The sequence below is a fragment of the Osmerus mordax genome, chromosome 4, assembly GCF_038355195.1.
Source record: "Osmerus mordax isolate fOsmMor3 chromosome 4, fOsmMor3.pri, whole genome shotgun sequence".
Lineage (NCBI taxonomy): Eukaryota > Metazoa > Chordata > Actinopteri > Osmeriformes > Osmeridae > Osmerus > Osmerus mordax.
The window spans coordinates 7,566,247-7,579,306 of NC_090053.1; the positions used below are offsets into that span (position 1 = coordinate 7,566,247).

Below are 13,060 nucleotides of genomic sequence, written 5' to 3' on the forward strand. Positions count from 1 at the left end.
TGTGTTGTCGTCTCTCAGATCCAAACGGTGACTAAGAAGGTGGAGAAGGTCATTGTGGAGGACGTCAACGCCACCACTACTGTGGAGGGTCTGCTGGCTAACATCACCAAGGAACCAGAGTTCATCATCAAGAAAACTCTGCAGTTCAAGAGTGGCATGAACGTCTTAGGTAGGCTGGTTGGCTTGTAGGCTGGGAGGATGAAGGCTGATATGCAGGTAGGCTGATAGAGTTGGTATGCTGGTAGGCTGGTGGGCTGTTAGATTGGTATGTGGGTAGGTTGGTAGGCTGAAAGGCTGGTAGATTGGGTAGGTTGGTGGGCTGGTAGAAGGGACGAGGTTCAGGACGAGGTGGTTGTCCGTCAGGAAGTTGGTGGAAGCATGCAGTATGTCCTGAGTGCTGCTGCATGCAGAAACTCTGTCCTCAGACATGTCAGTGCACTTTGCTCTGTCGACATTTTACATGAATTCCCTTTCTACGCTTTTCTCCTTGTCGTATTAGTCCGATTGACCTATTTGGATAACGCTTATCGTAACCTTTGATTTAACCTAGAATCAGGGCCATCCTCCTCTCTGATGGAGTCTGATTGTGTGATTGTCAGGTCTTATTGGATTCTTCATTGCCTTCGGTATCTGCATGGGGAAGATGGGCGAGAGAGCCAAGCTGATGCTGGAGTTCTTCAACATCCTCAACGAGATAGTGATGAAGATCGTCATCATGATCATGTGGTCAGTAAAAGATATCCCCTGGACACCTTCACTCTATAAATATGGACTTCAGTGAGCCACCAAATGTCTCATATAGATCGACGGATTCAAGTTTTCATGAATGTTATAGGAAATACCAAGAGGTCACTCATTTGAAAATGAGAAACTCAGAGCGAGTTTTTAGTACGGATATCTGAGCCTCTCTTCTCCCCTCTTCCCCAGGTACTCTCCCTTCGGTATCGCCTGTCTGATCTGTGGCAAGATCATCTCCATTGACGACCTAGAGACGGTGGCAAGGCAGCTGGGCATGTACATGGTGACTGTCATCGTGGGCCTCCTCATCCACGGTGTCATCTTCCTTCCCAGCATCTACTTTGCAATCACCAGGAAAAACCCTTTCACCTTCTTCATGGGCATCTTCCAGGCCTGGATTACAGCCCTGGGAACTGCCTCCAGGTCAGGAACACTCGACGGTTGATTGATTCGTTGATTTGTTCAAATCTGAATGTGATTGGCTCATTGATTTGTGTCACCGGATTTGAAGGGGTTAGTTGATTCGTCAAATCCGACTGGTTTGATTCGATTGAGTTGACGAGTCGACGTCTGAGATTAGTTTGAAAACGGAATTATTTCATGCAGTTGTCTCATTCAGAGAGGGTCACCGCTGGTAAGTCAGTCCTTACAGGGTCCTTACTGTCTGTGACTCGCCTTCCCGTAGTGCTGGGACACTGCCCGTCACCTTCCGCTGCCTGGAGGAGAACCTCGGCATTGACAAGAGAGTGACCCGCTTCGTGCTTCCCGTCGGCGCCACCATCAACATGGACGGAACCGCCCTGTACGAGGCCGTGGCGGCCATATTTATTGCCCAGATGAACGGCATCCACCTGGATGCTGGGCAGATTGTCACTGTCAGGTAAAGCTGTCACTGTAAATCCAAACATGTACCTGCAGAACACCATGTCACCTTAAAAGGTTCTGCTAAGTGAATACATTGAAGAGTGTCGTGGAAGTTTTTGAGAGAATCAATCGTTTAAGCTGAATTCGGGTGAAGTACAGAGTTTATTTGACGTAGATTTGAACATAATAACGTTATCAACATAACATCATCAACACACAAACATAAGACAATAACACAAAGACAATTCCATACAGCTCCATCTAGCATTCTAGAATGGAACCGGGAGAATCCAGCCCACCAGCACTACCCAGCTGATGGCCCTGAACCCCCCAGAACATTCTTCAACAGACCATTTTATAGATACGACAGTTCTCAAAAGTCATTGGTCCATCCTACAGACATGCAGTTATACCAAATCTCTTCTGTCATTGGTTAAATCCTTAGAACAATACAGTTGAATCCACATTGTCTTCAGACCAACTGTCTCTTCCCCCCAGGTGACAAGAACTCTCTCAGGTCACCCAGACTTCCCGTCTCTTAGACTTCACGTCTCTTAGTTAGGTGTCATAAAACTGCAAATGGCATCTCTACCAAATGGAGTTGAATCAACATTCATTGTATCAAGCTTCTTAACCAACTGTAAACTTCTCCTAAAACACATTCATTGTACATAGGCCCAAAATTTCTTTCACAAGAGTTCCCCAATATATTTTCAGTGTTTAGTCACAGTAACTTGGACGTGCCAGTAGGACAAGTTTAATGCAAATCATGACAGTGCCAGCCAGTCAGTTAAGGGACCATTTCAGTGAGTGTCTGTACTCATTATCCACAAGGGCACTTCATTTAACTGAGGCAGTCCTTGGCCTTTAGTCTGTCATTTCATCGGTCCTTAAACTGGCATATAAAAAATTGGCCATTAGGTATTCCCCTGATGTTGGCTCTCATCCACATCTCACTTCACATGCAGGATTAACCCCAAAGCCACAATACAGAGTAAACCTGTTCAGATTTCAATTCACGTATTGATAGTTTACACTGTCAGATAAAAGGGGTTCAAATGAGATCAATTGTTTGTAGAACCCTCTCATAAGAACTCTTTTCCTTCCGTGTTTTGCCTTTTGTTGTTAGAATGTTCTAGTTAGAATGCTGGAATGTGTTGGTGAAGAGACTTTAGTTGAGCCCTGCTCCCTTGTTGTTTCTCTCTAGTATGACAGCCACTCTGGCCAGTGTGGGCGCTGCCAGTATTCCCAGTGCTGGACTGGTCACCATGCTGCTGATCTTGACTGCAGTGGGCCTGCCTACCCAGGACATCAGTCTGCTGGTGGCCGTTGACTGGCTCCTGTGAGTTTGACCCCAACCATGACCTTAGCACGGACAGTGCCATCTTCATCGATTATCCGACCGTTTGTGTTTCCTTGTTGGTTTTGCCTTTCACCACCTCCATTCAGACCTGCGTCCTCTGCCTGTCCACCTCCCTTCCCCCTAAACACAGGGACCGTTTCCGGACCTCCGTGAACGTCGTGGGCGACTCCTACGGAGCGGGGATCGTGTACCACATGTCCAAGGCCGAGCTGGACGAGCTGGACGCTCACGCAGCCAAGTCGGACGACATCGAGATGATGAACAAGACCCAGTCGTACTACGACGACATGAAGAACCACCACGAAAACAACTCCAACCAGTGCGTCAGTGCCGCTCGAAATTCAGTCGTAGTAGATGAGTGCAAGGTATCTCTAATGCTTACGGACGTAGAGACTTCTATTTAACCCTCTCTTTCGCATGAACTGCATGTTTCGTTTGCATGTGTAGATGCCAATGTAAATACATACACTATTATTTTAAGAAGAAACAGGGAAAATACCAAAAATATATGTGTATATATTTCAATGTGCAGTTGCCTAGAAAAGCAGCCTTTTGCCATGTCTGTCTGTATTACTGTAAGTGAAATTTTAGTTCACATCCTACCAACACCTTAGCATAACTACATTTCAAAACTAAAAGGATTCAAATCCATCAGAATGGATAATGGACCATAGTCCATTACAAATACATCAGAGTAGGGTAAGACTTGAATTGATCCCAGAGGACTTTTTTATAATTGCAGGGGCACCACAGTACGCTACAAAATATACCAAGTATACCACATAAGCCAACACCACTCCTTGCAACCATAGTCCATTATTTCATAGTCCATGGTATATCTACCTTACCATCTTACCATGGATAAACATCAGTGAGGTGCCTGATCTCCTCCCATGGAACTGGTTTGGTTTGAATAGGAGTGCATCAGAGAGGAAATCCAAGCCATGTGATTCTGACTAGAATCTTGGGGAAGTAGAACATTAGCCCTGGTCACCCTTCCCTGAACGTTTCGTTTCCACCGCCAAGTCCCTTGTCCCAAAACCCATGTCAAAATATATGGTTAAACATATTTTCTGACCGGCGTTAGGGACAGCAAACAGTCTTAGGGATTAGGAGAAAACAGCGTCGCTATGGAGTCTCTCCATTCACTGTCCTACGGATCAACATGGCTCCCTGACTCTACGTCTGCTGCAATTTAAGAGCACACATTATTTCTGAGCTGTTTAAACATGCAGAAAGAGTGTTAGCGTGTCTAATTAGCACTGCATACATCCCATTCTGAATGAATGCGGCACATCCATACTGGGGAGTCTGTCACTTGCCCACGTATTTTGACACCAGCTATTTATGTCTATAGTGAGAAAAGTGCCTTGTGAAAATAGATGATAGATGCAGCTTACTCAGTGTAGCTCATTATCTTGATTTGAATAATGTTTCTACATAATAACCATGGTGCATGTGGCTCGAACTACAATGCATGGGGATATAGGCTGTGCATTTCTTAAAACAGCAGGCCAGGGTGTGAAAGGTTCCATGGTCCCATTAATTTATCAGAGGATCAAGACTGTTGCCTAGCAACACAGAAGACTTTGCACTAGTGAACTGTCCACAACAGACCTGCTCCTGACCAATTCGACAATCCATTAATGGTGATTTACAGATACACATGGTATTACGGCTGATATTTCCAGGTACACTTTACATGAATGTGCTTGTTACAGTGTGATTACATGAGTAAGTAGTGTGAAATAAGCAATGTCACTGATCGACCTTAATAGGCAGTTACTGTATGTTGTGGTGCAGATTATAGGTTTTCACCTATTTAAGTTATAAAATGTTTTTTATATGTACATTTTTATGTACTGTATATTACATATACAAAATCATAGTGTGCCATTATAGACTGTTCCACAACATTATTACTCGTGTAATACACTGTGAGAAGAACATTAATGTAAAGTGTGTTCTTTTTTCTTTCCTTGCACAATATTTTTGCTGGTATGTTTTAGCTGTAGAGTATAACCCTAACATTCACCCAAAGATGCAAACCATTGTAGAATGCCTTGCAAATAACATGTACAGACTAAACCGTAGCTCAGATTGTAATTGTTCTACTTTGTTATCTTTTTTGCAATTGTATGATTTTCTTTTTACCAGTTGTATGTGTTGCCAGTGCGCATTGACATTGTGGCTGTATGTATATGGTTCCTCAGGTAAAATGTGCCAGTGCTCATTCTTAAGACCTCCAAGCCACCGCACGCATGGTCATCCGTGACTGTCGAGGTCTCCCTAATCCTTCCATATGTGTTGTGTAATTAGACCACTGAGTCTATCTACAGTATGCTGGCATTGCTTCAAACTATGGAGAGCATGAAGCATGCATTGTGTCTGTGCTGTGGAGCCTGTGTTCAGATGTGCTGCTAACTGCTTGCAGGTAACCTCGGCCACAAACGGCTCTGCTGCGGAGTGCACGCTTGTTGAGGAGGAACCATGGAAACGTGAATAATGCCAGCACACAGATCCCCAGCTCCACAAGCTTTCCTATCCAGTGAAAAAATGAGTGGGAAAAAAAAACAAAAAAAACACGCAAACAGAACTACTAATGTTTTTTTATGTAGTTTTTTATTTTATTTTAAGAGTCCCTTTTAAAGTGTTTCTAACCGTCTATCTGACTGACTGAGACAACTAATACTAATTCACTTAAGAGTGAGATGATAACAGAGGTATGTTTAGCCTGTTAGAGTATTATAATGTGCTATGTAGCAAACACTTGCACAATGGACATCAAGGCTTGGGAGGGAGTGAAGAGAGAACAAACTGTTACTTAAATTATTCCTATAAATATGCTGTCTGTTTCTACAGAGCCAGTGCTTTCATAGCCTGGCGGGAGGGTTAATGTAATGGTAAACAGTACAGAAACAGCAGTCATTCAGGCGGTAGGTTTCAGTTTGATCCAGGCAACCTGTCGCTCGAGTGACAGAAGATGATTGAGAATAATTGTTATGGAGTCATGGAAGACTGACAGGTTCCCTGTGTTAAACGTCACTACAGTACGTCACAAGCTTGTCATTACTAGCACCAATGGCACAGCAATAGGCAGCTGCTCAACCACAGAGCCCCTTTTATCTGACAAAGTACACTTTGACCCTTCCTAACTTCCCTTCCCCTTGTAAAACATCCCATTGTCTTTGCTACCCACAAACCCCTTGGGTGCATCATGGTGATGTAACAGTTGGAGACACATGGCAAGGATGGGAATCCTGATGCTTACTCTACAACCACACGTTCTGTGGAAAACACAAGCACAATTCACATATGATAATGGAGCCCTTTTGTCTTTTGGTTGTGTCTACTGTAACGGGAAGGTAATTTTTCAGTGTTGCCATGCTGTATCTGTGTGGTTTGTGTGAATGGATGTGTGTATGAGTTTTGATGAGAACAGGACCAAGTTACCTATTGGGACCAAACAGACATGAAATCAATCAACCCACAGAGGCCTTTGAAACGCCTCCATGACTTTATTCCATGATCAGTACTGTGTTTTTGGTTTCTACATTGCGCACAATCCATGCATTACCTAAACCCTTGAACTGTGGGTGTCTCATTACTTTGTTTCAACTCCTCAAAATGAGCCATTATGGAACTGAGAACCCTGCCTGGTTCATGCACTGGACTACTTATAATTATAAACTACTGTAATGGGAATCCTACAATATCCCCAGATGTTAATACGGTAAACCAGAGTCTCTTGAATGTCCTTTTTCGTTTTTATGATTGAATACTTATAATAATATGAGGCCAAATAAAAAGAAGATAGCACAATTTTATTGCAATTTATGACAAGCAAATATTAGAATATTGCACAAATTAATTGTTGGCACTTAAAAAGAAATTGCCATTTGAACAAAAAGTCATTGACAAAGCACTTGTGGTATAGTAAGATTGAAACAAATTTCAAGCAAAATGCATGCATTCACCACCCTTTGAATGATCTTACAGACTTAACATAATTACATTTTTGAAGAGCCCCTGTAAGGCAGACAGCCCCATAAAGTAAAACATTGGATACTCAGGCTTATCATCAACTCTTCAGCAAGGAGGACATGTTTGATTTTAATATATCATAACCCTAAAATGTTTACTTCCATATGAGAGCTTCTCAAAAAGCCTGTTTACGATCGCCTTTCTTGTGCACAACTTGAATCCGTAAGCTTTGAATATAAACAAATTGACTGTTTACTGGCTAATTATTTTTAAAAGAGAAAGTATTGTATATATTGCACCTATATGATGAAGATGGAGTTTCCCTACTCAATTATTTAAAAGTAATCTATACTTTTATTACATATTGTTATGAAGATAAGCACACAGTTGTTTGACAAGCTTAACATTCCAGTCTCAATTATCCTTGGCCTTCCTTTATTATTATTAAGCACAAACATATTTAGTACCAGTCAGAAGTTTGGACATACCTTCCCATTCAATTGAATAGGACAATGTGTCCACACTTCTGACTGGTACTGTATTTTCTAAGACTTGAAAAAGTGGCACAAAACAACCAGACAGCTGACAAAAACTGAACAACAAAAAAAGCAGGTACAAGGACAGTATTCCCCAACTCAAATAGTGGTTGGATGAAGGTACAACACCATGGAAGGGTACTCATAGTTCTTATGCAGCCTTTAAGTGGGTTCTTCCTCACATAAAACAACCATTGCCTCGTAAACACCAGAGCTTAAGACTGTTCTTTCTGACCCTGGATGCTGCAGCTGTACGTTTGACAACCAAGAGTGGGCCACAACACACACAGCAGCCTAACGGCCACCTAAAACACCGGTTCCAAACTTGCCAGCTTTCAGGTAGTGAGCTATCTATCCCTCTCATGGAACCAAATGGCTTAAATAAAAATCACACAGACACTCAAAGCTAGTCCACTATCTGCCAATCCTTTTCTTGGAGCGCATGTGTCTGTGTGAGAATAGTTGTGATGCAGGTGTGGATGTCATTTGTTTATCAGTGTTGTTTCCTTCTCTCTTGTGTCGTTTTGTTAATTTTGCTCAATGACATCCTTGCCTTGACGATGTAAACTTAGAGCTGTGTAGCCAGTTTGAGCATCATGATAATGTTGATTAAAGTAACACTAGAAAACTTAACACACACATTTCTATAGCAGCACTGTCTTTTAAAAACACGGAACACTTCTTTAGAAAGAACAATGCCACGTTGCTTTTGAGCTTGATTACAAGCTGTGCATCTTGACAACACAGCACACTGTGGTGGTGTGCAAGCTGCATGGACATGATTAATTATATAAACACAAAGTCACACACACACACACACACACACATTCATGGACACGCAAATAAGCGCACACTCACGCACTTATTTCACCCTCAGACACACACATTAATGAATACATGCACTTGTTAAATACACACTAAAACACAAAACCTGGAAGGTCACGGCATTCACCACATTATCACAGGAAATCAGTAAGCTGCAAACCACAGCCCTGGCCCAGACGGCTCCCAAAGCCCGACCTTTGACCTTGTGACCTTCAGGAAGAAGCTCTCTAGTAAGGAGAGAACCATTGTGTCATCAATGGGGGATTGAGTGTTGGACCACTATATGTTCAAACTCACAGTTTTAGAAGCATGAAAATGATTATTTTTTGCATCACTATCTTAAAAGCATGATATTGAAGTGCCTCCTTGCACTTTGTGTATATATTGTAGGTAACAAATGCTTTGTTTTTCTTGTTTTGTTTTGGGGGCGTTGACATGGAACAGTATGTAGAAATAGAGTCGCATTGCTGTGATTGTATATGTAATCCTCTAGAAAATATATCATCTATGTTCTGAAAAAAATTAGAATAGATCAAATGTATAGAAGGAAATGTGTATTAAATTGCTTGTTTTTTTATTTTCTAATAGCTGTTAACTAGTTGTCTCACTTACCTGTCACACATCAATATATAAATATCTTTTTTTTTATCTAATGTAAGCGTTTTGAATGTTTGTTCAATGAAGATATAAGTCATGTGCATTCATTTTCATTGTACATAAATATATATAATTGCTCTGTTCAATGGCAATGCAGAATGTCCCAGAGATTACAGTGATTCTGAAGCAAAGGAGAAAGCAACAAGAGAAAGGAAGGGAAAGTTCCAATTTAACGACAGGAGGGATGACGTGCTGAGTTCAATGTACTGTTAGGAAAGGGAATGTGATCAGGTTTGCATGAAAGGAAAAGGTCCAGTTTACCAAGTATGTAAAATAGACTGATGCATTTTAGCACAGTCTATTAGTAGGGTTTCAGAATCAAATGTAATCAAATGTCTGGAGCAAAGCCTGTTACAATATATTACAATAATCCTCAGGCCATAAATCTCCTTTCCAGAACCATCTTGACTCTCTATTGGAGAGGAAGCAAAACGTATCATCTTGTGTCTTGTATTGTATGCACCTTGTGTTACTGATGCAAGATAGGGATACCTAACTGTACACCAAACATTCACGTCACAGTTAGATTCTATCAACTCTCTCCACTATACAAATGTGCCATGATACCCCTCAGTCACTATCACGAGAACCTCAGTGACAGTAAATCAGTATACACTTTCCAGCTCTTTTTTCTTCATACTTATTCAAATTAATCATGTTCGCGCTGTACTTCTACCCTGCTACACACACACACAAAAACAAATACACTGAACATAGAATGGAAATCTAATGGAAATTGATTAGCCCAGTGGTTGTAGGGCAAGCCAGTATATCTTCAAGTCTGTCCTCAACAGACGTGTCTATCTTAAGAACTCCTTAGTAGACCTGATAACCTCTTTCCATCCATTCCAACCTACCTGTCCCACTTTTACGTTTTTAGAGACGTCCCTCTTTGTAAAGATGTTGTTGTCATTGCGATGTAAGGGGAGAGAGTATGTGGGGAAGATACAATATTGAAAAACAAAATAAAGACAAAAAATACATGATTTCTTTTCTTTACCAGACCTGTGGTATCCATAAAAGTATGTTCATACATATCAATAAGTGTTGTACCTTTGGTGTACATATACAATTATGATAACTAATAAACGTGGATTCATAACTAAATGTGGTCTGTCTTTACTTTCAGTAAAACAAACACAAGGATTTTGACTTATCTGATGACTGTTACATTAAGTACATATTTGCTTTAGGGGACACACAAACACAGTACAGACAAAATATTAATTATTTACAGAAGCCTTTTGCTGAATTTGAGCTGTCTCTGTGGTGGATCTCTAATTAATGCCCAGTAATTATTACTGCCCTTTCCCTTTCCTCTCAGGTATCCACATACACATACAGTGGGAAATACCCGTGAGGAATACCTCAACGGGTATTTTCCTCTGTGCGACTAAGGCATTGGAAATTGCGTCATTAAATCTAAAAATTGTGTTAACCATTAGCTCACGGACCTCTATCTACCCCTTCTATATTAAACGTAGAACCACAAAACAAACAACTAATATTGAAACAGAATAGTTAAGGTAATAAATAAATAACATTCAAAGAGGGGAAAGCAGTAGAACCACAAAACAATATGATTTTAAAACTACTGCTGTGTTGCACACCGTCATGCCAACCCAGGACGGAAAACGCCCTTTCTTTAACACGAGACTCCGGTATGTTTCACGAGTCTTCCGGTATGTTTCTGCGTCCAATACACAGTCTATGGGTCAAACCCTCGCAGATGTGACAGGTGTGATGCACTCAAAATTAACAGTCACGTAAAGTAGTTTCATGTTTATTTAAAAAAATACTTCAAATAGAAAGGGACTTTTATTTTGAAGTCCATCTTAAAGTAAATGGTGGAGAGCTCTTCGACCGTGGCTGAGGAATTTGCAGGACCCGCCGTTTGGATTAGGTGAAGCAAAGTTTACATCGAGTATTCTGTATTCATATCTCCTGTTTTAAAGGTTAGTAAACAGGGCTCCCAAGTCTCACGCATTCGCCGTGAGACTCATTTCGTATTTCAGCTATTTCTCACGCAACACCTTGCATTTCGAACGCATTTCAACCATTTCTCACGTTGAGAAATAACGGATAACTTGTCCCCCTATATACAATTAATGGACGAGGCGCAGGCATACTGAGATGATAGTTGTTTCGAGTTATACAGAGTAAAAAGCCAACCATAAAAGCCCTGAGGAAATATAATAAGTCACTAAGACACGCCCATGTTTACTTTCATTTTCCAGCACTCAAGAAGGGCTACTGGTCTCTAAAAAGGGAGAAAATGAAGAATGAGGAAGAATGATCAGATGTGGAGAAAATTGAACAGGCACATGTAATTTGTGTATTGACTGGTGTCAGGCGTACAGTACATTATCTTGACATTTGCAGATGGGAATCAAGTGCGGGACTGGATTGTAGTTATTGGATGTGGAAAGATACAGATATGAGTGATGGTGTGTTCTTCTCCGGAGCCTGTTATATCCAAATGGACAACATGCATTAAGGGCGAACATGATTGAGAAGGAGAGAGAGCGATTGAAAGAAACCAGACAGAAACACCCAGAGCTGCACCTTCCACTGAAGCCAAACTAGCCAAGCTATATCTGAACATGAACATTTTGTCTAAATCTTCTTTTAGGGCCACGAGATGTCTGATTACGTCTCTGAGTTGAGTGGGGAGAGGCTGGAGATAGCAGAGCAGACCAGGAGGGCCACCATAGAGATATTGCAGGACGCTCTGGAGAAGAAGTTCTATGGCTTTCCTGTCAGTTACCGCTACTCCTGCGCGGACCCTGTGGACCCCTATACGTTCTGCTGCATCCCTACAGAGAAGCTTCTCACAGACCTGCTGAAGATCATGAAGGAGATCCAGTTCAGACAGGACACAGGCCGTGAGTACAACGATGTATTTGCCTACGTCAGACCACGTGTGATACCGATAGACAACAATGTGTATTTGTGTGAGCTTTTCTGGAGTGCCCCAGACAACCTGTGTGAAGATTCCAAGCCAGGAACCCTCATCCACGAGGTGTCTCACCTCCTGGGGACTGATGACATCACCTATGAATGGCAGACTGTGGTGCTCTATGAAAACTACGGGACACTGCTGGGAAGGTCTAAGTACATCAAAGGCGATGATGGAAAAATGCACTGCATGGAGCTTGTGGCCCAGGTGAATGCTAACTCTCTGGAGTACGAGTTTGAGACCATTATCAACCACAAGCAGGCTTACCTAAACGGCAGGTATGCCTGTTGTGGGGAGACCAAGGAGAATTCTGTCTGCAGATCCAGAGAGACAGGACATTACCATTTACACAAACATTTTGGTGAGTATCAGCCTTAATGTTCTTTCCATATCTGTGCTTCACTTTTATATCTCATATAATAGAGAAATATCTAACATATGTCTAACATATTTGTCCTGATAATATTTTTTTTCCACAGAAGACAGGAAGAAAGCGATGGAGGAATCAATGAGTGGTCTAAATGGGGCAATGCAGTTCACAAAAATAAAAAATGGGGCTTGCAGGAAGTCTGTCATACCTAAGTGAACACAGCCAATATAAAGTATAATGATACCAGCATGGCCATACATGTACATAATATCTTTTAATATCATTCTGTCAATCCTGAGTAGACCATACTAATACAGTATCAATGATACTTGAGTATTTGAGCTATTTTGGGTTGGTTAAACACATACTATTCAGTGAATTAATCTTTGTCACACATGTTGCATTATATCACTATGTAAGGGCACAATATGCAATACCTACATATACGTCACTCGTATCTATGCTATATATAACTATTACATACTTTTAAAACTACCATATATCATGTACAATTACTGTAGTACTCTTATAGTACTATATAACTGTATACCTCCAGTGCTTGTTTATCATCTCTATGACTGCTCTATGGCTATATGCTCTTGTGTACTTTGCTAGGGATAACAGCATCTGCTAAATAAATAAATGAAAATTTTGGTTCATTTGTGTAGATATTTGTAATACTGGAAATGTCCCTTTCTCAATTCTCAAAATGGCCGTCTGCCGTCTTTGTCTTTCCTGGGTTCAAATGTTCTTGCATCATGACC

At 41.3% G+C, this 13,060-nt stretch overlaps 2 protein-coding genes across 5 annotated transcripts in view; both read left to right on the forward strand.

Annotated features, from left to right (window-relative positions):
• Nucleotides 1-5,589, forward strand: part of slc1a2b (solute carrier family 1 member 2b) — a 30,127-nt gene extending 24,538 nt beyond the window's left edge. Inside the window, exons 5-11 of one of the 3 annotated variants that reach the window (XM_067235418.1) lie at nucleotides 19-169; nucleotides 600-726; nucleotides 928-1,161; nucleotides 1,424-1,618; nucleotides 2,810-2,944; nucleotides 3,096-3,284; nucleotides 5,400-5,529. In XM_067235418.1, coding sequence (XP_067091519.1) covers nucleotides 19-169; nucleotides 600-726; nucleotides 928-1,161; nucleotides 1,424-1,618; nucleotides 2,810-2,944; nucleotides 3,096-3,284; nucleotides 5,400-5,403 — 1,035 coding nt within the window. In that variant the 3' untranslated portion in view covers nucleotides 5,404-5,529. Of the gene's footprint in view, nucleotides 1-18; nucleotides 170-599; nucleotides 727-927; nucleotides 1,162-1,423; nucleotides 1,619-2,809; nucleotides 2,945-3,095; nucleotides 3,370-5,399 lie in introns of those variants that run through there. The other 2 variants (XM_067235419.1, XM_067235417.1) reach the window with 2 other exon arrangements.
• Nucleotides 5,590-10,662: 5,073 nt separating this feature from the next.
• Nucleotides 10,663-12,953, forward strand: LOC136942505 (uncharacterized). 2 transcript variants are annotated; one of them, XM_067235420.1, is made up of 3 exons: nucleotides 10,663-10,922; nucleotides 11,205-12,287; nucleotides 12,406-12,953. In XM_067235420.1, the coding sequence occupies exons 2-3, from the start codon at nucleotides 11,609-11,611 to the stop codon at nucleotides 12,510-12,512; spliced, it is 786 nt and encodes a 261-aa protein (XP_067091521.1). In that variant the 5' UTR covers nucleotides 10,663-10,922; nucleotides 11,205-11,608; the 3' UTR covers nucleotides 12,513-12,953. The 2 variants fall into 2 exon arrangements, with proteins under 2 accessions (XP_067091521.1, XP_067091522.1); XM_067235421.1 differs by having other exon boundaries at nucleotides 11,600-12,287.
• The last annotated feature ends 107 nt before the right edge of the window (nucleotides 12,954-13,060 follow it).

Coding starts and splice junctions, on each gene's coding strand:
- LOC136942505 (XM_067235420.1), top strand. CDS start 11,609: ATGTCTGATTACGTCTCTGAGTTGAGTGGGGAGAGGCTGGAGATAGCA. Junction 12,288..12,405: donor CCATTTACACAAACATTTTG/GTGAGTATCAGC, acceptor TTTTTTCCACAG/AAGACAGGAAGAAAGCGATG.